Below are 22,481 nucleotides of genomic sequence, written 5' to 3' on the forward strand. Positions count from 1 at the left end.
AGAATTTTTTTCTGGTAAAAACTTCTGGGACAAGCATATATTTTATAGAAGGAGTCTCCTGTTCTGAATTATCTTAATCCAAGTCACACTGTGATGATGGAAAAGACAGAATGCATGAGAAAACAGAAAGTAACTGTTGTAAAGAAATCCCCTGAAAAAAAAGACTAATGCTATGCATGTGCAACAGAAACTTTGCTCGTGTCCCCAGACTCTTCACTTTCTGAGCATATTTGTACATGGCACCCCTGGGTGCTGCCTCTGGTGAGCAGCAGCTCTGCAGAGCTTTGGGGGACAAACAAAACCCCTCAGAGCCCCTTGTCCTTGTGCCTTTTGAAACACAGCTGCTGAATTAAAGTTTTTTCTGCTCTTCAGAAAGTGAGAATTACCCTGGCACAATGTCAGCAGGGCTGGCCACTGGCAGACAGTTAATCTTCACCATCAGGAAGGAATAGAGTGGATGGACTGGCTGAAAGCAGAGCACGAGCTCCAACCCTCTCCTCCAAGCTGGCATGAGCGTAGAGGATGCACAATCAGGCGAGAGCTAAGTACAGCAATGCTTGCTGCTCCTCCTCATTTGTCAGTGGGCACAACCTAATTAGAAGAATCATTTCCAAGGAGCACCATGTTGCACTTAGAAAAGCTCTTCCAGGGCATCACTATACTCTGCATTAGGTGCACTTAGTTTATCAGTAGCAAATTTGGCCTCTACTTATCCCTTTCATAGGGGTAGCCAGATTGATCCAAGTCAGTGCTCTTCAGGTGCAGCTTATGAAGAACAGCAGCAACACAAGCACAAAGCACTCAGTTAACTTTTCATGTAGAAAAGTGGCTGCAGTTCCCTACAGGAATCCTTACACTGCTTCCATTCCCTAAAAGGAATTTACCTTTTCCCTGAGTCTTCTAGAGAGCAAACCACCCTTCTCAGCAGAGCTCAAGAACCCATTTCCATTGCTGGTGATGCTGGATGAGAAGAACAAGGCACTCAGCTGTTTGACTGAAGAGCAGGGAAAACAAAGACCTTCACCTTCCCTATGCTGTTTGTGGACACCACCACTCTGTTTTTAGAAGCTCTCCAGAAACTTCTGTCTCACTGCACTGTCCTACACAGACAGTCCACAGCCTCTATTTGCCTGCCCTGTCAATACTATATTATTTCAACTCTGTGTTTCTAGTTTACCCTGCACCCAACAGACACCTGAATTAACCTTGTTCCAGTTAGCCTCTTCTTAAAAAACTCTTTTGAATAATCCTATCTTCTGCAACTTTTACCTTCTCTCACCTCCACAGCAAACAATGGGACTCGAGGGGCTTTCCCAGGGTCTGGACACACTTCTCTCAGCAGGACTTGGACATGAGGCTGTTGTTAATCCTGGATTTTCCTGTGGGTAGGACAGGTCTGGAGGGAGGAGCAGCAGAGCCTGATGTTGGACTGATACCCCACAGAGGATGATAAATCCAGTTTGGTGCATAAACAGGAGAAAATTTAAAGACAAGGCAAAGGAAAGTGGACAGCTGAGAGTAGGAAAGTATAAACCACAGTAATCCAGAGTATTAATCCCTCTTTTGCCACAGACCTGCTCTGCTGCCTTGGGTAAATGCTTCCTCAGTAAATGGCTCAAGTTTCTCCACTTGCCCTCTGGTCTTCTGATCAAAAAGCCCAAATCTTCAGGATAGTACTTGATGGTTATGCATTGTGTTTGGATGTCCAGGTTCAACCACTTAATAAACTCATTTAACTGTAATCTCAAGTGCCGAGCCTGAAATGCAAATATTCATTCAGAAACATATTTTCAAGCTATAGTCATACTTGACTATGGTAAAATGATGATAAGAGTACCTGCTTACAGCGAATGGTACTGCCCAATTTGATACCATATGATACTCAAAAGGTCTGAACAGAAGCATCTGGACCATCATGGTAGAGTTAAAAACAAGCCCATCGAAAATGGGTAAACAATTAAAAATGTATTGAAAGAAGAAAGAAAAAGAGAAATCATTCCTAATTAATTCTAGTGCCCTGTACAACCCCAGACTATTTGTAATCCTACAGGGAACATCTTTATTGATCTGGGGGACGCTGCAGCAGACTTCTGATGCTTATCTCAGCACAAAAATAGGCTCTTGTGATGAGCAGTGATTTAATTACATGACAATCACTGCTAACAATGCATGGAGAATACCAAAAATATGCAGAGCAAGAGTGGCAGTGATAAATGCAAGGGAATGGCATTGACTTTCAGTAAAGTCGTCTACTGCCAGAGGTGGAGAGAGACTTCCCCCCCTTCTCTGCCCCTTCTTCTAAGGTTGTAGCTGCTGTGCAGCTCCAGATACTCACTGTGCAGACTGAGCTGACCACAGGAAGACAGAAGGTGGAGGGAGACATCAGACATCCATGACCAAAGCAAAATTTAGCACACAAGTCAATAAAACTAAGACTTTTTCTTTTTTTCTTTTTTTTTTTTTTTTTGGTCTGTAGGAACATATGCAACATAGTGCAGGAACACTGTGCATCTACACTTGAAAATGAAGATGTTTACTCTGGGAGGGGGCAGGACTGAGCAAGTGAATAACACATGGTTTTGCTACACACAGACTTAAGCCCCGAGAAGCAATTGCCCTACATGATAGTGAGAGATCAAAGATCAGTCAAATCCTACCTTCCACATGCAGTAGCTAAAATAGAAGTAGCAGCATGCGTTTGCTCAAGAAATAAAAGTAATGTATTTTGTTTTGCTTCTTTTCAGGTCATCTCCTTAAAAACATACCTTCAGTGGGAATAAAGCATAGTGACACTAAGACAAACCCCCTTTTATTCACTTACCCCTACTGAGGATGCAACTGAAGTCTTTGCCAGCATCTTTGCAGTCACTGTAACAATACCGGTGAGCAAGCTTTGCACTTCTCTGAAGGAGTTTGGATCCAGCACTATTTTATCATTTATTTGAACATTTGGAAATGTATGGCCCAAGTCTAACACAGGCTTCCTACTCATATCCATCCATCCACCCCTCAAATTGTTGAAGCCCAGAGCCTCATCCTTCACTCATGGATTGAAGGCCACTCTTTAAGTGTGCTAGCTCAGCACATGGCTTCATGGAGCCATTTTGACAGCCAACGATCACTGGTGCGAGATGCAATTTGTTGATTGTCTAAATCTGACCACGGTTGGTCCTGGAATACCCAGAACCAGATGTACGTGCCCCGTCTATGAGCCTGTCCTACCTTTCTGCTGCAAGGAAGTTCTCATGAGGTTAGAAGACTGGTTGCACTGGGACATCATTGCAAATAAGTTTACACCAGCACGTCTTCCAGCTCTTTCTTTCTTCCCCTATAAGAGGCACATCATCTCATTCAGCCAAGAGGGATATTGCAGGTGTTCAATCCAACATGCAGGAACTGATTGGCAATGTTCCTTCACGTAAAATTTAACAAGAATCACCAGCCCTCAGGTTGAAGTCACACTGAGAACTTGAACTCATTCCTGCCCAGGTGCTGCTGCTGTTGCCAACACCAAGCCCTGAATGCCACCTCCTGCTTCCCCAGGCTCAGCCTCATAATTCATGCCAGAAGAGCACGTCTTTTATTCAAAACAAAACCACCTTCTAAGTTCTCTTGAAATGCTGCACTGTTTTGAGTCAAAGCATTGCAGAGAAAGATTTTTTCCCCACTCCATTATTTCTAAATGCTTGTGAATATTTACATTAACCATAAACATATCTTTTGCTCACGTGCTCCTTGAACTATAAGTACTGTTGCTGCTAAACCTCTTCCCCACTGATAAACCATCAGACACTTTGTCCCCAAATGATGGCATTTCACCTGGCTTCACTTACCCCAATTTGAGAATGATTAAAATACTCCATCTGCAATAAAGCAGATTAAAGATCATTTGTAGCATCTCCGCTTCCTTCCAACTTGTTAACTTTAAGGATGCTAAAGAACAGATATTCTTATCATGTCCCAGTGTGATTTGAAGAGGTAGATGCACCAGGGCCCTGACACATGTAGCTTTAAAGATAAAATACATGTACAATATTAAGTCAGAGCAGGATTCACTTCTAACACATGCCATAGTCTCTAAAGTCAAAGCTAACATTTCCCAAACAGTCTATCAGCTTAGTTTAAAGGATGGAGAATCTAAAGGTTAAGGTTTGATTAGAATCTGTTTTGTTCATTTTTTCTTAACACATCAGAGCTGCCAAATTCCTTACTGGTGCGAACCTACCGGTCTGATGGGAAAATAACTCCAGTTCCACTTGTGACAATGCCTGCAGGATCAGGCCCTCCAAATTAAAAAACTAAAATAAAACATAGCCCCATGTCGAGTACAGGAAATTAAACGGCAAGTCTCTGTTTTCTAGCAGGACAGGCAAATTCAGGGAGTGTTAGCACTCTTACCCCAGGCAGTGAATTAGCACCAGCCAGTCTAATTTCTAGGGGACAAGGGCTTTCCCTTTCCCACGCGGAGGGGCAGAGGGTGGCTGGGTAGGGATCTCTATGGGAGCCCTGGTTGGCAGGGCAGAGCCGGAGATCCCCACAGCTTTCTGGGTGGTTTGGGAGAGGACCGAGGGGAAGCAGAGGGAGGAATGGCTATAGCTTAAGGTTAAAATCAGAAAAAAAAAAGAAGAGATGCATGCCATTTCCACTGACTCTGCTTTATTCAGTTTGCTTGCTTTCCACAAGCTGTATTTCAGTGGCTGAGTTTTACTGACTGATCCACAGGGGAGCTGCGTCCTCGGTCCTATTCATGATTATTCAAGAAACCAACCTTCAGCAGCAGCTTATGTTTGGGCAACCATGACAACATGCTGCATTTGCACATCTATGTCAAACCCAGTTATTTACACACTGTACAGATAGTGGACACATTTAGTCATATTCCCATATCTCCATGATTCTGTAATCCACAGTCATTCAGAAGACCCATAGCTAGATTTAAATTTCTGAATGCCTCCTGGTCTTAGAGAGCTTTGACTGCAAATATACATATTGGTGCACTGAGATTGCTACCTTAAATTAAAAATGTAAATTTACAATATCCATGCTATACATTGACTAGATTAACAATAATAATCAAATTAAAAACATGAACAAAGAGTTTGATTACTGGAGTGCACGGTAAATGCACATAACCCTCCTTTCCTCTAGTCAGGGCTTAGGAAATCCCACTAAATTGTGGTAAGCAGGTGGGGTAAGGCTTTACCTCATCTCCTGATGCAGCACAGTCTCCATTCAAGTCAAGCGATGCACTTCCTTATCTACTCAGATACTAAATATCATAGCACTGTAAGCATTTTGCAAAGGATGGGAAACGTATCTCCTAACCCAGATAAATTAAAAGCAGCAGTTTAACTTCAAATGTTTATTGCATTTCAAACAGCATTTATGAAACCAAAGAGCTCATTACAACATATATACACACTGGACCATCCAAACCCCTTCCTTTGGTATGTCTCCAGTATAACAATCTAATACAAATTTTTCTGAAACTCAACATATCTACATAAAAAAAATAAGACATCACCCTGTCTCCTGAACAAAAATCAGTTCCATGTGGAAAAATCTATGGAAAAAAAAGCTGTTAAAATATCAGTCCCAACTTCTGAATAAATAAGCAATTTTTGCTGCAGTTGAATGTTTTCACTCAAATCAACAATCAGATCAGCTTAAACATGTCTGACTTTGGTCCTCACAAAATGACAAGACTACAGTGTGATAAACCAGATGATGGTTTAAAGCGAGACAATGAGGCATTGTTTACACAGAAGATTGAGAAACTGGTTTAACAAAAGGGGTCCGTGGACATCTATTGTATGTACAAGAAGCAGATTTACTGGAGATTTTATAATTTCTACAAGGCTCTTTCCAACCAGCTTCATTAACTTGAAGTAAATCAAATCATGCAGAGATCTGGCTCAGCCAGAGAGACATGCCGGGAAAGATACAAAATGAAGAAGAACAGATGCAAGATGATAAGCTTTAGAATCTTTGGCATTTTTAATAAACATTTTCAGGTTTTTAAAATCTGTATACTCACCCATTTTCCCCACACACACTCACCTATAAATACGTTATACATGTACTCTTCTTTGTATGCAACTCTGTATAGGCATGGGCATGCCAGCACACGTGAACACAAAGAGGCATTTTTGGGGCTTTTTAAACCAGTATGACCTTTTTTCTATCTTTCCATTTGGAGCTACACACAGCTTTACATGAGCAAAATACACTCTTTATCCAATCAAGTCTGAAAACATGCCTCTCCTTATTCAAAGGCACAGTGGGGCTTGTTACTACTAAAAATAAACTTCTTGAAAAACAACTGAATCTGGCTAATAATCCAGTGGAAGATACTCTAGTGTTAGTTTTCCTTCTTCAAATTCATGCAATAGGCCCACAAGATTGCATTACTGAACCACATGGCACGACTCTTTTTGGATCGCCAATTCATAAGCAAGGTTTTACCCACCTATAATTAGATGACTTCCAAAGTCACCTTTTGTTCAAAAAAAAAACCTGTCTCTTGGGATTCTCTATTCCTTTGTGCTGTGAACCACCCCAGGGGATGCCGGTGGTAACCCCTGCCTGGGAATCACAAGAAGCAACTCCAGCTCCCGTGCTACCAATGACTCGTTGTGGTTGCAAGTCACTCCCACAACATCCTTCAGCACCTAAAGGACCGAGGGCTACACTCTCACCAAAATTAAGGAGATCTACCTACGATTCTGTGTTTGCTTCCCCAGTCAAACAACATGGATAATGCTCATTATCTGAATTTTATAAAGCAAAAGCACAATAGACAAAGATTGATCAGCAAGCAAGAAATCACATTCTCTTCAGAAGAAAAAATAGGGTCCTTTCTCCCATCTCTTCATTGCTCAGTTTCCATATGACTTCACTTTCCGATTTTCTCCTTGTGAACCACCAGGAAAGACTCCAATGAGACACCCGTGGTGGACCAAAGCCTGCGTACTATTGCACAACCACGCCTCTGGGCACTGTGCTTTCTTTCTGCACAAGCACTTGTTTCTTTAAGGCTATAAAGTGTTTTTTCTCTTGGATCTGTAGTGTTGACCCCTCTGAATTTAGACGGGAAAAAAACCAGCTATGCTGAAAGTATCTGACGGGATGGAATTATAAAAGGTAAGTCAACAGAGTCTCTTCAGGTCAGCAAGTCAGGCTTTTCTACAGTCTCTTAATCCTTTCATGGCAGAAGATTGTCATGCATCCATTGCCAGCAATGGATCTCTGATGATTCTAGTAGCCAAAGAGTTAACCACAGGGTGGGCTTTAAAAACAGAAGGAAAAAAAAAAAAAGGAAAAAGAAAAATCCACAAGTGCTGGATGAAATATTGAGAGACTGTTGGAGCTCCTAGCTCTTTCTGCTAATTATGATAAAAAACTTTTTAAAATGTACACTGCTTGAACAGAAGATGGGTATCAAAGACTCGTTAATTCAGAGCTTAAACCTTTCAGGCACAGTGATTTAACTCAGAAAAGAATAGCTTTCATATCTTAATGTAAATCTGTTGGATTTGTTAAAAACTGGTTCAGAGCATCTCCTCACATCAGCTCAGCTGATCTGCTACACTAAGCGGAATTATCTCTTCCTACATAAAACAGGGAGTGCTGCCACATCCAGCCTTGCCTCTGCAATCAAAGGGGGAAAAAAAAGAAAGAGGAAAAAAAAAAAGGCGCAGTTGCACCATCCTTTCCCATTCTCCTCACCACCCCACAAAGTGGTTCATATGTTCCACCTTGTTCTTTTTTTGGGCTATGACTCCATGCTGAAAAGACAATCCAAAAAAGACAGCCCACGATAGGTGTTTATCAAAAACCACATCTTCAAAAAAAAAAAAAAAAAGTCTGTGGCAGTGACTATAGTGTTGTTCTGAAGCAAGAAGAAGGAGACGTGGGAAGCATGTGTGCACACGTGGCGGGTACGGAGGGAGATGCTGCATTCCAAAACCGTGCTGCATCCTATAGCGCACTCCGCTTCTTCCTAATGGGGCTGGAGCTGCTGTATGGTTTCAATTCAGCATGCTGCACCTGTAAAAACAAATAGACATGACGTTTGCAGTTAGGTAACTCTAGCTCACTACAGTGTGTGTTAATGGCTCCCCGAGGACAAACCAAGGGAACCTAAGGAAGGTTCAAAAGTAATGAATCATTTTCTAAACACAGGAACATGGGGGATTAATTGCAGGAAGGATTTGAGAAGTCATGCATCATTTCTTGAAACAAAAATATTAAAAGCAGATTTTTTCTAATGAGATACATGGGGTTCTACCTGATTTCAGCAACGTAGGCGAGATCTTTTGGGTTTGTTTTGGTTTGGGAGTTGTTTTTCTTATCTTTCTGGCATTAACCTATAAGTTTAATAAACTTCTCTCAGGAGTTTCAGTTCAGATGGACCCCAATATGAAATAAGATGACAGTTGTCAAAACTGTACACAGATCTGGGGACACTGACATATTTAATCATTTTAAAAAAGGAAAATACTTTCCCAAATAGAACCTGGACAAAGCTGCCTCCACTTTTCAAAACAATTTTATATACAATATAATGGTTAAAACATGTGTGATCAATTGACAAGGGTGGTGTAATCTCCAAATTGTCTGTTGTGCTACAGAGAAGTATTCCCACTGAAATCACTGGAAACTTTTGCTGAACATGCCCTCTTTCTCACTCCTCCTCTGTCTTTTGTCCAGCACGTGTGGGTGGTAAATGGCTAATGTACAGAGAGAGGTAATTTCTAACTCACTGTAGTACCACGGTGAAATGATGATGCATTGATAGCACACAACATGAAGCAAACAGAGGGGCTTTAGAGCTGCCATGGATAACTTTTCACTATGCGTGGCTGTCACACAGACTCACTATATTTAGCCCTAGGGGAAAACTCTGAGGTTTGTCCCATCCTAGGAAATTTTATCACTCCTCCCTCATAGAAAATGGTTATCGTTTCCTTTGGAGAGCTCAAAGGATCCCAAAATGACAGAAACCACTCAAGGAAATGTTATAAATATAAATGTTAAATAAAGCATAAATAGAAAAGCAGCTTATCTTGAAACATAAACACTAAAAGGGCATATGCAAACCATCACTGCAAATCCAGCGTGCTCCATGAGAGCAATGGCAAAAAAAAAAAAAAAAAAAAAAAAAAAAAGAAGCTTAATGTCTCTATGATCATTTCTGTTTAGCTTTTTTCCTCCCACCGGTCTATGGTGAGACTTCTCTCAAGTTATTAGTGCTGCCACCAACCAATCTGGTGGCCTCTTGAAATAAATGTCACCAGAAGCCTTTTCCAACCTTGCTTCTACCAGATGCCTTGACACTGCATGTGGGAAATTATTTTTCTGTCTCCAACAGAGTAAAATCACTATAGGTGAGGTTGTGATCCGCTCATTCACAGGGAGCAGCACCTCTCTCTGAAAGTCCCTGGAGTCACAGACGAAGGTACAATGTCAGTGGGATCCAGGGCATCAGGATCAGGGCCCGAGGACACAGATTCCAGTTGATTAAAACAAAAGAAAGAATCCTTTATATCATGTGGCTTCATTACCCAGCAAGACTATTTTCCTTCCTCCAAGAGAAATAAACAGATCTTGACATTCTAAAGGACTTATTGTTCAAATAATTTCCAGGAAGATAGGCGAGATTACTGAAGACAGTGTTGTTGTTTAAAAGAAATATGAAAAGAGATGAGACCTGCCTGAAATTGAGGGAGGACAGATTCTGCTTAGATTAAAAGTTCTAATTCCATAATGGTAGAGGATTGATATGATCAACCGCAGTGTATTTTATACACATCTCAAGGCTTTCTCTAAAGAAAGAGACAAGCAGAGCATTGTCCAAGGGGGCCCTGGAGTTCAAGGTGGGTGGGGAGGAAGAATTTTGAGGGACAGCTGATGTGAAAAAAAACCCCACAGCAAGCACAAAGTCACAGAAATAATGCCCCCCTCCTCTCCCCCATCTTGAGAAAAGGGACAATTCAGCCAATCCTTTTGGATGGTTATCTCTATCAAAAAGACTATTTTTCTCTTCCCTCTGTACAAATACTGGAGCAGAAAGGTGACGGAAACCATAGTTCAGTAACCATGCCGGGTGATTTTCCAGATCATTTTTAAGTAGGTCTTTTCAGGATAATTTTGCTGCAATCATTTTATCCCTCTGACAAAGGATTTTGGCTCCCTTCTCTTCTAACACCCTCCCCCTCCTCCCTTGGTGGATTTTCCCGATGCCTTATCTCTGTTATTCAAAAGTGCACTGGCATCTTATTCCCCAAGCAGAGCACCCAGTCGCTCTCGGTGCCGCTTGTTGCCTCTGTTGGCGATGGCCATTCATTACCTACCTTTTGAACATCAGATGGTACCCTGGAGAGGAAATCTAGGAGTTCATTATTGTCGATGGCGTAGGGATTTCTAAGCTTCTTAGTAAATTTATTTATGCCTAGAAAAAAAAAAAAGAAGTAAACAAAATAATGCAATCCCTTTCTATTCCCTCCCTCCTAAATTGTTCAGGCAAGGTGAAAAAGGGAAGAGGAATTCACAAGTAAAAATTAGTGTGAAAACAGTGCCTCGGACTTGAAGCCAGGCACACGTTCCCTGTCATGTGGAATCATTCACAAGTGCCTCCTGGAGGAAGTAGAGGGAATTATTTGTAAAGGTATTTCTTTACTTTGGGAATCATCTGTTGTCAACAGCGTGGCAAAGAGAGATTGCAGCACGCACTCATTCGGGGGTATGTTGTGGGGAGAACAGACAAATTTGCAGCTGAGACTGCTGTTAAATCCGCTGTCCTATGTGACCAAAGGCATTCCCTTCTCCTCTCACCCAAGGAACTGGAGGGCTCTGAAAATAATTGGGTAGGATAAAAGCTTTTTCTTTCCATTTATTCTAAAAATGAATGCTTCTGTTCCCCATCATGTCTCATAGTTTATCGTCTCTTTGCAGAACCAGATTTGACAAGGTGGCCATTTTATGCTGCGACAGGAAACTGCAGAAACTTATCCCAAGGTTTACTTTATTTTGATCTTAGGGTGAATAATTTGGCTTATTAACTGCAGCAACACTGCTCCCCATCTCCATGGACTTAGTCATGCTTCAGCTGTCACAGGTGGTCCCTAGCCTGGACAAAAGATCCATGGGACTGTAATGTTCATATTGTGGAGTCCAAGAGGTCTGCTCTTCTCCTTCCTCTGAGGAAAGGGAGAACTGAGCAGCCCTCAGCCTATGCCACCTCTATTACAAGGACTGGGATGGGAAAGCGAGAGACCCGAGCACCCTTCCCAGTTCTCCCCTGGTGCCAATGCAGCCACTCAACACCCTTCTCCCACCACTTCCCCACTGAGAAACAGCACCAGTAGTGTGGCTATGGAAAGGTGTGGTAGAAGAGCAAAGGATCCCTAGGCACAGAAAATCAGCTAACCCATTTTAAAGAACAGCAAATGAATTCAAATGTTGGTTGCCTCTGAGGATCACAATACAGCATGCAATTCCATCATGCCCCTGTCCAAAATCTCATACTAGTTTCCCTGAAAGTGATTTCAAATGTGATGGCTGCTCCATCCTCCTCCTCTCTCTGAAATGTACCTGCTTCACATCTGAGATTCAGCTTTTACGCCATATACTCGTAGCGAAATGCCAACACAATTTTCTGTGTACCTGATTTTTAAAAAACAGAAAATACCATAAGGTCTTTCGAGGCCTTGCCACAGGGTAGTTGTTTAACATGTATCATGTTTGAAGGCCCTGTCACTCTAGATGATGTTGAACGGATGTATAGTTTTCATGTACTCATCATGTCTTCCATACCAGAACAGCAATATTTTGTTACTGAACTTTTTACTCCTAGCAATTCCTCTCCTTCCCTTTTGCCCTTTCTTTTGTTTGATTTAATCCTTTATTTCATTTATTTTTTGCCCAAGAGTGGCTTTTCACACTGACACCTTCTCATTCCCTCCCCTTTCTGTGTCCAGGAGAGCAAAGACCCCAGTAGATGGCTCAGCCCTGGAGGGGGTGATGGCGGGTCCCTTGATCCCAGAACAGCACCAGGGCTGAGCTTCAGCAGTTCAGTGACAATCACCCAGACTATGTTCTCAGTCATTGTACCTCAAGGCTGAGATAAAAGCTATTGCCCTAAATAAGAGAGAGGGCCATTCTAAGATGAAGAAAGTCTTCAGCAGCTGGAACGCCATCTCCTTTTCTGAAAGGCCATCTTACTCTTCTTCATAAAGCCACCAGGAAAGCTTTCATTTCTACAAGCTCCTCTTTTAATTCATCCTGAGAAAATGATACACCTTCATACAACTCCTTCCTACCCCTGACACAAAGCGATGCTCAGTGTGTCCCACTGGACCATGGGGTACTGGGTGCACTGCTCCTCCTGACTACAGGGGATTTAATAACCAGAAGGTTTCCAGAGTCCAGCTCTTCAAACACATCCTGTCCGCTCCCTACCATTTCCCAACCGGGGGGCTCCAGCACCAGGAAGCTAATCACTCTCCTGCAGAATAATAATACTGAAAGTAGCTTATCTAGTAATGCTGCTCTTGTGGTGCTGTTGGAAACTTATAAAGAACCCTAAGCAAGGCAGATCATTGGATCACCAAGGGGAGGAAAAAATGGTAATTTCAAGAAGTTCATAGCATATTTATTCACCTCTAAGCAACAGCACTTGATTGTGTAACAGGTCATTTAAAGCTTGTTTGAGCTCATTCTGTAGATATAACTTGTGATTATCGCATGCAAATGAGACACAGTGGAGTACTTACCCCAGATTAAAACGATGTACCTCAGTGGTATAAAATACAAAATGACTGTTGCTGCTGCCAGGACCAGGCAGGCCAGGACAGAGAGGAAAGGCACCGTCCAGTTGAATGTGCTGTAAAGAAAAGAACCATAATCCTTCTCAATGTTTCTGCTCTTGGACACTGCTTGTGCCCTACTTCCCAATGACCTCTCTGCAGTGCTCACTGCACTCAAACGCACTGTAAACTGCAGACCCTTTGGAAGGTGGACAAGAAGATTCCTGCATCTGGATGCTGTAATGGATTAAGCAAGGTATCCAAGAGGCAGATACCATGATAAGGAAAGAGGAGACAGTCTAGGGAACTCAGTGAAGTTGTTAGGCACGTACCAAGTTGTTTTTGTTTCTTCTTCTACGTGTTGTACTTGTTACACATCGCTGTTTACCGGTCAGCTCTCTATTATTCACGGTCAGATTATCTGATCTGGAGACAAGGCCATGACGGAGGTGTGAGCCATCTGAGCTGGCTCCACTGGCCACAGTGCAGACAACATGGGATGTGTGTCAGTTGCACGACCCAAATGTGGCAGGTGGCCAGACTCAACCCCACCAATAACTTGGAATAGATCAATTATGACTTATGCTAAACCTTAAAAGAGCAATTAAAGCCATTTCTCTGTATACTATTAGGGAATAATATTCTATATAAATCTCTCTTAATATTTATACATTTGCTTCTATTTTCGTATGTTTTCAACAATTCCTTACTACACCATATACAGGAGGCTGTCTTGGGTAAGCTACAGAAGGCCAGCAACAGTCCAAGCTTCTGCATAGCACCACCCTGCAGCAGATTTTTCCCAAGGGGAGCACTCTCAAGATGCTCAGCCACCACACTCGTTCAGACTTTTGCAGCATTGTAGCACGAAACAGGATTTCCTTTCACTCAGAGCACTTATCTGTAAGCCCACAATGGAGTTAAGATGAGCAGCTATTGCTAACACATCTTTGAAGTTATTTTATCCCCTTGTAAGGTACATTCCTACAGCATGCACGAAACACTGAGACACGTGGACTACATAAATGCCAATTAGTCCACAGGTGGATTTACAGATCTGGGCATCTTGGTTTCGTACAACCTGTCTGCTAACTTCATCACATCGTGATGATGGGGAGTAGGAAGAAGAGAAAATGAACGTGGACCACTCATCAGGCTATAAAATAAGACGAACTTCCCTTGACAGGTAAAATCAATAGGACACTAAAAGATTTACTTTTAAGCTTCAATAGATGTATTAAATACTATGAAAAGATAGGTGGGAGAGGACCCATCATTTTCAATCAATGTAGCTTAAGTTGAAGTAAAAAAAGTAGCAAAACAGCTCAATTCAGTTAAACTCTTAAAACTCCCTGATTGTATAACTAGAGTGACAGACGGAAACTGTAACACAATTCAGTCTGTCACTTACAGAAAAACTTTGGTGGCAATTTTTTAATGGTACATTACTGTTGAGTTACAATGGAATTCTTCCGAAATTACATCGGGCATCCACATTAATACCCAATGTCTTCTTTAAGACCATTGTTACCAAAATGAATGCAAGAATTAACAGTTCTTAAGCATGAGTCTTCCTGCCACGCAGCTGGGTAGAACAGTGTCCTGTTCATAGACTGGAATACATCTTTGGGCCACTTCCACCCCAGCTGGGGTGTCCGGCGTGGAACCAAATGCAGCACATGCGTTTGCTGTATTTTTAGCTTGAACTCCTCATTAAAGTGTGGCTCGATCACAAACCATTACTGTGTTCAAAACAGAAAACAATGTGGGTCAATTAAGCTCCAATAAAGATTGGGTTATAAAAGTTTGTGTGTGGGATTTATTTTTTTTTTTTTTTTAGACTTTTCACCTCTCTTCTTTGTAAGGTCAGGAATACCCTATGTGCCTCCCCTTGTGACAAGACCCAGAAAATCCCCTTTGGGCTTCCTTGGGGCACCAGCAGGAAGCAGACAGCTCAAAATGGTAAAGAGAGAAGAACATCGATGTGTTGGGCAGGGAAATAAGTGACTGGTAACCCCTGTAACCAGGCCAGGGTGGGGAGGGCGTGGGAAAGGCAACATCAGCCATCAATTCCTACCTATTTTCCATGAAATAAATGAAAAAAAAACCAAAACCTGGTACTTCTGTGCCTACATCTTCAAGCATATTCTACCTTGTTTGGCATCATGAGTTCCCACCCTGTTACACAAGAACTGAAATCTGGAGAAATGTCAGAGCTACATTGGTAGAGCACATGGCTTCTCCTCTTCTCTATGCTCTGGAAAGGTTTTTGATGTAAAAGATTCCAAAATAAGAAGTAGTAGTGGTGGTACTGCCCAGGTTCTCCTGCTGCACCTTGCAGTCATTTTTGGAGCAAGACATTCACTCCACCTTAAACCTCTTGGCTCTGCTTCATTGCAAATCATGGCTAAGCAAGAAAAAAATTACCAAATTTATCACTTACTTTTTAATCCTCTCTCCAAATGACGCTATTTCTTCTAGGATGCTTTGAACAGCTATAATGACCTCTTGGACCATGTGGATTCTGTCAATTAATCCCTTTTTCTCAGATTCCTAAGAAAAAAAAAAGGAAAACCAAAACTTTTTATACATTCAGTATTTGTTATCATGTTCATGTGAAGAAAGTAAGATTCCCAGTACCGCTCGCTGGTGCACCCATGGTCTATCATGAAGGAAGGAGAGAACACACACCCTGGGTTTGTCACATACAACTAACATGAAGGCATGTAGTTCTCTGTATTTTCTTCCTCTTCCTCAGCATATGGGCAGAGGTTTATACATCTTCTAACACAAATTGACTGCAGGATATCAAACCAGGCTTCCACTGAAAAACCCAGCTACATGCCAAACCAGAAGAGATGCTGAGCACCCTGGGTCCAGTTGACTTGTAGGGGAATGCTGGGTGCTCAGTGCTTCTGAAGAACAAAAAGATTGTTGTGCAGAGCTTCTGGATATCACTTTTCTGAGCTTTGGAGGCTCCTGACAGCCATGCTGTTTTCTGTATATAAATTAGCAGCAACATAGTGAATACAACTTTTTTTTTTTGAACATTCTTTATACAGAGACCTATTCTTTTACTGGGAAAAAAAAAAAAGAATCAAAGGAAAAAATTTCATTTTCTTTTTACAGCAGCCATCTCACAACTTAATTTCTTACTGCTTATTTTAGGCAACAACATTACAGGACATTACTACACATGTGCAGAAATAAAAAGGAAGCACAGAATGAATTAAAAATCAAAATGACTTAAATCAGCCTTGGAAATCAGTGTACAATTATCAGCATTCAGCATTTCTTTGCCAGCAATCTAACACACATACAGGCATGCAAATTGGTGTGGTTGCAGATATTCTAGCAAGAAATCAGCAAAACATTCACTTAGTACAAAATGCAGAGCCCTGGACAGTGATTTTACATCACATTTAGACTCTCCAAAATCAGCCTAATTTAGAAAAAAAAAGACTTTTAAAGTTGTGTTTTAACCACTCAGTGCCCAGAGAGGGAGGATGCTGGTAAAACGCAAGTTGCATCCATGTTCTCCATGGTCCTCACCAGCCAGGGCAGGGGAATGGGTGGATGGGAGTAAGCAAGGGCCAGAGACACTTGGATCACCAGTGCTGCCATTCTGCTTCTGTGTTGTGAATCCACATTATTTCTCCATGCAGAAGAGAAGGTCAAAGGCTGCTTCAAGTCATACGGGGCCAGAGAGGTGAAGGCTCATTCCTACAGCCTTTTGGCACTACTGTGCTGTGAGAGGGTGTCTGTGCATCAGAGAGGGCACCACACCACATCGTTGTGTGCTGGAATAACATCTGAGCCATCCTTGGATGCTAAGAGGCAGACATTACAGTAACCTTGTAACCCTTTGAATTACTTCCTGCCCATTTCTCTTCCCAGTAATTTTGGAGTTTAAAAAGACAGTCAAAACCACCATGGAGTTATCAAGCTCCAGACATTTGAATATTTGCCTTTAGGTTGCAAGTGAGTGCACAATGAATAGAAGCAGCATTTTTAAATAATCACACATTTGGGTGTGAAAAAATGAGTATTTTTACATTAATAAAACAACCAAGAAAAAATGAAACCCTTGGGGTGTGAAATAACCCCCGAACAAAATAAATAAATAAATAGTCAGTTTATGTGAAAATAACACCAAAAAGTCATTTTCACACAACTCCAGTTATAACCTTGCTAGGCTCAAATGTAAATGACACATTAAGTTATATTTAACTATTCACTCACTAGAATGATACAACGGTCCCTGAGCCATAGTTGGCTTTTTTGCATCAGACTTGGAAGTAGAAGTTGGGGAGCTGTTCATGGAGAACAGGTCAGTGGGAATTTCATTCTGTCCAAATTCAGAGGGGTAAAGAAATGACTTTATCTAAAGTGACATTTCAGGGCAAGCCTACTCTTGCTACCCAGAACTGCAAGGAAGATCATCTGTCAGCTCTATCTGCATCCTGCTGACTTCATTTACACATCTTCGATTGAGATTAGAAATGTGGTGATAATGCAGTTTAGCCAATGCAACATAACTTCTGCTGCAGCCACCAAGCAGAGTAAGAAAATAAAACAGAAACTACCAGTTCCTAAGATATAATGACAATTGCATGCATATTCTTACCTAGCATGCATGCTAAAATCACCCCTAGACAACGGCATTTTCAATTTATAATACAAAATATGCCCAACTAAGGAAAAGGAAGAGAAAAACGGGGATTAAAAGCCTTAAAAAGGAAACAATTTAGAAAATAAAATAGGCTAGCAACTGCCCTTGCAGGATGTACTGAAATATGTGGGCAGAATTTGAAAATCCCGGAAATTTGTCAACATCTTTCCTTTGTTATTATTTTGTTCTGGAAACCTGCAGTCTAAACACATCTAGAGGATGATTAGGTCACTGGTTAAGCAAGAGAGAAGCAGACAAATGAAGTACGACAAATGGGATTTCCCAAATTATTTAGGTTTTGGAGTGCTGTTTATGCTGTCTCAAGTCCAGCACCTCACAAAATGCTGTCGGAAACAGTAAGAGAGCTCATAGCCATCAAGACAACAATCACTGGTCTGCATTTATTAGTAAATGGCAGCTGTGATGCAGAACATTTGAACATTACCGTATTTGTGGAAGATGCAAAAAATGACCCTGAATTTATTTTCCACCAAACACACTTCTCCCTCTGTGCAAGGTCCTACCACCTAGATAATTCCCCATCCTCCTCAGGAATCATTCCTTTCTGATTTCTTTTGGACTCAACATACTTGAAAACAGGATTTGGATACCCATGGTTCAAAATCACAGCTCAGAAGCTTTTACTTGAGTTAAAAATAAAACATCCTGCATGTTTTTGGCTTTATTTTCCCTAAAACCAGTCGTGAAACTTCCATTCCTTCAAGGCCTTTTTCTTCTTTATTTCTTAGCTGATTACAGCACTGTGGGTGGACCAAAACTAGTCTTCAGCCTCTGGGAAAGAATTAGCTCCATCAAAATGAATTTACAACTGAGAACTAATTATATAATCCATGTGTAACTTCAAATCTTCCTTGCATATCCTGATTTAAGAAACCTTCATTTCTACATTAATTGCCTGAACAAAAACACAAAAGGAGTCTTACAAAAGATTAAGCATGGCGGGGGAAGGGAAAAAAAACCCAAACCAAAACACACCACTACCCAGCAAATTCAGAAATTAAGTCTCTTGTGTCCAGTTAATGTACATCAACTTAAACTTGGAAATGAAGACACCAAATCTCTGCCAGACTGAATGAAAGGTGCTTCCAGATTTTTGTATGTCTGAAACGTTTAACGATTTAATAAACAGGACGTGTAAATGCACTCAAAGGGTCACTACAGCTCTGTGATCTTCCTTGCCTTCCCTACAACATTATGCTGCTCCCAGACATCCAGGAACCATTGCAAAAGAAACTGTCATGCAACTGCAAAGTTAACGTCCTTCCAATGACTAAGACTTGGAAAGCGTGTGAAATGTGGGGCAGGCCAGGGGAGGACATCTCCAGCATCAACACAGCAATTCATGAGGGGAGAGCTACACCAGCCAGAGCTGGGCTTGCAAGGGGAAACCATAAAACCTGGAGGAAGAGCCTGAAGGTAACAACTATTAATCGTCTGGTCTGCTCTGCAACAGAGACCAAATGACACTAGTTACTGCTTCTGCTCTAGCAAAGCATCCATAACTGAACTGAAAACTCGGATGGTGGTGATCTTCTACTTCTTGTGATCATTTGTTTCAGTGATTAATAGCTTTCACCCTTACAAAAAGCTGTTCCCTATTTTTTAAATCTATCCTTCAGATATTTTTCCTCTGGATACATCCAAACCAGTAAGCAACACTCCAAACACATAGACAAATTTTAATGTTATTCTCTAAGCCTATTTCTGACGTATACTGCAAATATTGTATTCATACCACTCAAAACTCAGGCTTGAAGTCAGAAGCAAGTTCTACATACTTGCTCGCTTGGATTTCATATAAAACACTCGCACAAAAAGAAATCTTGCATGCAACTTTCAAACAAGTGGTATTCATCAGCAGATTTTTGGCATGCCAAGGGAAACTCAATATATAAAGCTGAGGACCACTTGGGGGCAAGGATGAGGAAAACAAGAGGAGAAAAAATAAATAAGGATTAATGCAAAAGGAGGAAGAAAATAAGATACAGGCAACTAAGTCAGGAACAAAAATCCTGAATATTTTTAGGAATTCAGGGAGTCAGTCTGCTAGGCTAGACTAACTTTCAGGATTAGCCTTTTTACAGAAGCTACCTCATTATGCCACTGCTGCTACAAACACATTAGGGCAATGTTTTACCAGGATTATCCCACGTACCAGATATGAATTCCCCACTGTATCAGCAACAGACAAGATTGATGGAAAGGGGAAAAAAAGGAATAAAAAGTTCAGGCATGCATGTCTTTTTGTTCCACTATTATTCTTGTTTGTTTTTAAATTAAAAAAAAAATAAACCATGCTATAGTTATTTAGAGAAAAGCAGACAGCTGGATTTCACTTGCAACTTGCTCACTGCTAGACTACAGAACTCCAACCTTACTGGTATGTCCAGAAAAACCTGTGCCAGACAACATCTTTAAGGCCAAAATAGCCATAGATGAAAAACTTCTGAAAGCAAAAAGATTTTATTGGGTATAAACAGTAAACCACTGGCCTCTATTGTCTGCAGGGAACCGTTCACTAACAGCTTCAGTCTAGCAGCAGAACGAAGCTCTTGTGGGAGGTGGCAGCCATGGAGTGACAGACAGTCTCTCTTGGTAGCTAAAATGAATTCCAGGCAGAGCTTTGAAAATAGTCACCACAGCAACCTTGAACTGGATCCTGCCTTCAGTGGGAACCAAAGGCGGCTGAAACGATCCCGGCAATCTGCCTTGCTGAGTCACTGTCTTGCCCTGTGCTGTAACGTCTGCTGCGTGTCGAGGAGGGCTTCTCGGCACTTCCAGGAGGATGGGTACCCGGAGAGGATGGCTGCCAAGCTCTGAGCAACTGCTTCGTGCAGTCCCGAAACTGTGCATCGCAGGATCTTTCTGTTTATTAACACCATGCTGCAAATGTGCCTGCCTGGCTGTGGAAATGTAGCGAATCTGAGTGTACTTCAAATAATTACCAAATAGAGGAAATGCAACACATACAGGTCAATTTATGCTCTCAGTTAAAAAGGTGTGAAATCTGGAATAATTCCACCAGAGCCAATAGAATTACTTCAGGCTGATATGAAGGCGAGCACCATCAGCCTTAAAAGGCCACGTTTTAACATCAGGGTACATCGTCCTACAGCTACAACTGGGAGACCACTGGCTAAAAGGCAGAAGATGACCACCTCCTCCTTTGTTAAGCAATGCTCACACTTTCCTTGCTTACATTAGACAAACTTCATCTATACACAGAGGACCAACAAAAATCTCCTAAGCCCAACCCAAGAAAAATCACATGTGGAAAGGCTTAGATCATAGCTCTGCTGCTTTCCCTCTGCACAGGCGTGAAATGCAGGGGCTTTAAAAAGCATTTTCTTTACTTGTTCACGTTTTCATAGGGGTGTAAAGTAACCCAAAGTCTTGTGGCATTGCTATGAGTCTTAAAGCAACACCAGTAGCCACAACAGAATAAAACATCACTCAGGTGAGGAAGACATGCATAAGAAGCAATGAGAAAAAAGCCTGAATGGAGAAGAAGAGTCACCAGTCATCTTTGATTAAAAAAGGGGAAGGGGAAAGAAAACAACTTTGGCCAAAATAAGTGCTTTCTCCTGGAAATACACGAGACCTAAGAACAAACACATGGTGATTAGACTTAAACTACCAGGTCATCCCCTATAATCTAGGTAATGATCTCTGGCAATTTGGGGTACAGGAGAAAGATAGACCTATTCATACACCTGCCCAGTTCAAAAGAAATTTTAACAACATTTTAAATGGTTGTAATTTTTAAGGGACAAAAACTCCCTGAGGTTTATGTGAGAGTGGGAGAATTTTAGACTGCCATAGGGCTACTAAGGGTTATATATGAGGAGAGCCATAGCACCATCCTCAGGACACCTAAAAGCCTTCTTCAAGTCCCTCCTGTCAACTCCTCTCTCCCGTCACTCCTAAATCTATGAATGGGTGGCTCATGATGCTGGGACAGGGATTGTGCCAGTTTATGGATTGCCTACAGATAAGAGCAGTCCTGAACAATGCTGCAATGTAAATAAAAAAATAACAACAATATTTATCTTCCAGTTTCTTGTACACAGGAGGCTCCCAAGCAAAGAGCACAGCACAACCAGAGTAACCCCTGCACTCTGTCTTAACCAGAAGTCGATTGGGTTAATACGAAGCTTGGAGAAAACTTACAGAAGCTATAACTCTGTCTTAAGTGATACCTGGAAATTTAGATTACACTTCAGCAAAGATGGTTGCAAGATTATGTGTGCTTAGAAGTGTCCCATCCTCCAGCTTTGCACCAAGCATAGCTCAGGCAAGGAACAGAATCTGTCCCTTAAGCTTCTCCATCACCGTGGTCTGCGCATGGATTCATTACAAAGTGAGAGAGGAGCCACAAAGGCCCAACTGAAGAAAGAGAAGCAGTTTAAGGGAGTCCACGTGTACACAAAAACACATCTTGTGGGTTTTTTTAGAACATGATCTTGCCCATAATTTTGCGGAGAAGGTGGGTGCTCCTTGTTAGTTTGAACATACCCTGTGTATCATGGGATATTTGCAAGTATTTACTGTCATTTCTCTTCAGCAGTCTTAATAGGAGACGTTGAAATATTATATTGCAATTGTTGTATTGAAGAGAAAAGAGGAAAACTGATGAAATTATTTATACTTTCAGGGAAGAAAACAATGAGATGATATTGTCTTGAATGACCTTTCCTAAGTATGGGGATATAGCATCTTACACAATAGACTCTTGGTTCATGTTTCAATTACTGACCTTTACTGTGGAGAAAATTAAAGCAATTTTCATCATAATCCACCCGTACAAACAAGATCCATACGGAAGGTTTCCACATGCTGAATCTAACTCAAATGGAAAATGTCAGCTTTCTGCTACTGGATGAATTTGACTTTAACTTGTTTGGCTGGAGTCTTTTTGAACTGCTCTCATAAAACTTTGTATATTTTTGGTACCTATTTTTGACAGAGAATTTCCCTAC

The 22,481-nt window shown here is 41.4% G+C and overlaps 1 protein-coding gene across 1 annotated transcript in view; it reads right to left on the reverse strand.

Annotated features, from left to right (window-relative positions):
* Window positions 1–7,980: 7,980 nt before the first annotated feature.
* The window catches only part of MCTP2 (multiple C2 domains, transmembrane 2), an 83,661-nt gene continuing 69,160 nt past the window's right edge, over window positions 7,981–22,481 (reverse strand). The window contains exons 17-20 of the mRNA XM_010072735.1: window positions 15,253–15,362; window positions 12,777–12,886; window positions 10,356–10,453; window positions 7,981–8,049 (exon numbers count right to left, since the gene is read on the reverse strand). Coding sequence (XP_010071037.1) covers window positions 7,981–8,049; window positions 10,356–10,453; window positions 12,777–12,886; window positions 15,253–15,362 — 387 coding nt within the window. The remainder of the gene's footprint in view (window positions 8,050–10,355; window positions 10,454–12,776; window positions 12,887–15,252; window positions 15,363–22,481) is intronic.

The sequence above is a fragment of the Pterocles gutturalis genome, unplaced genomic scaffold (assembly GCF_000699245.1).
Source record: "Pterocles gutturalis isolate BGI_N339 unplaced genomic scaffold, ASM69924v1 scaffold24887, whole genome shotgun sequence".
NCBI lineage: Eukaryota > Metazoa > Chordata > Aves > Pterocliformes > Pteroclidae > Pterocles > Pterocles gutturalis.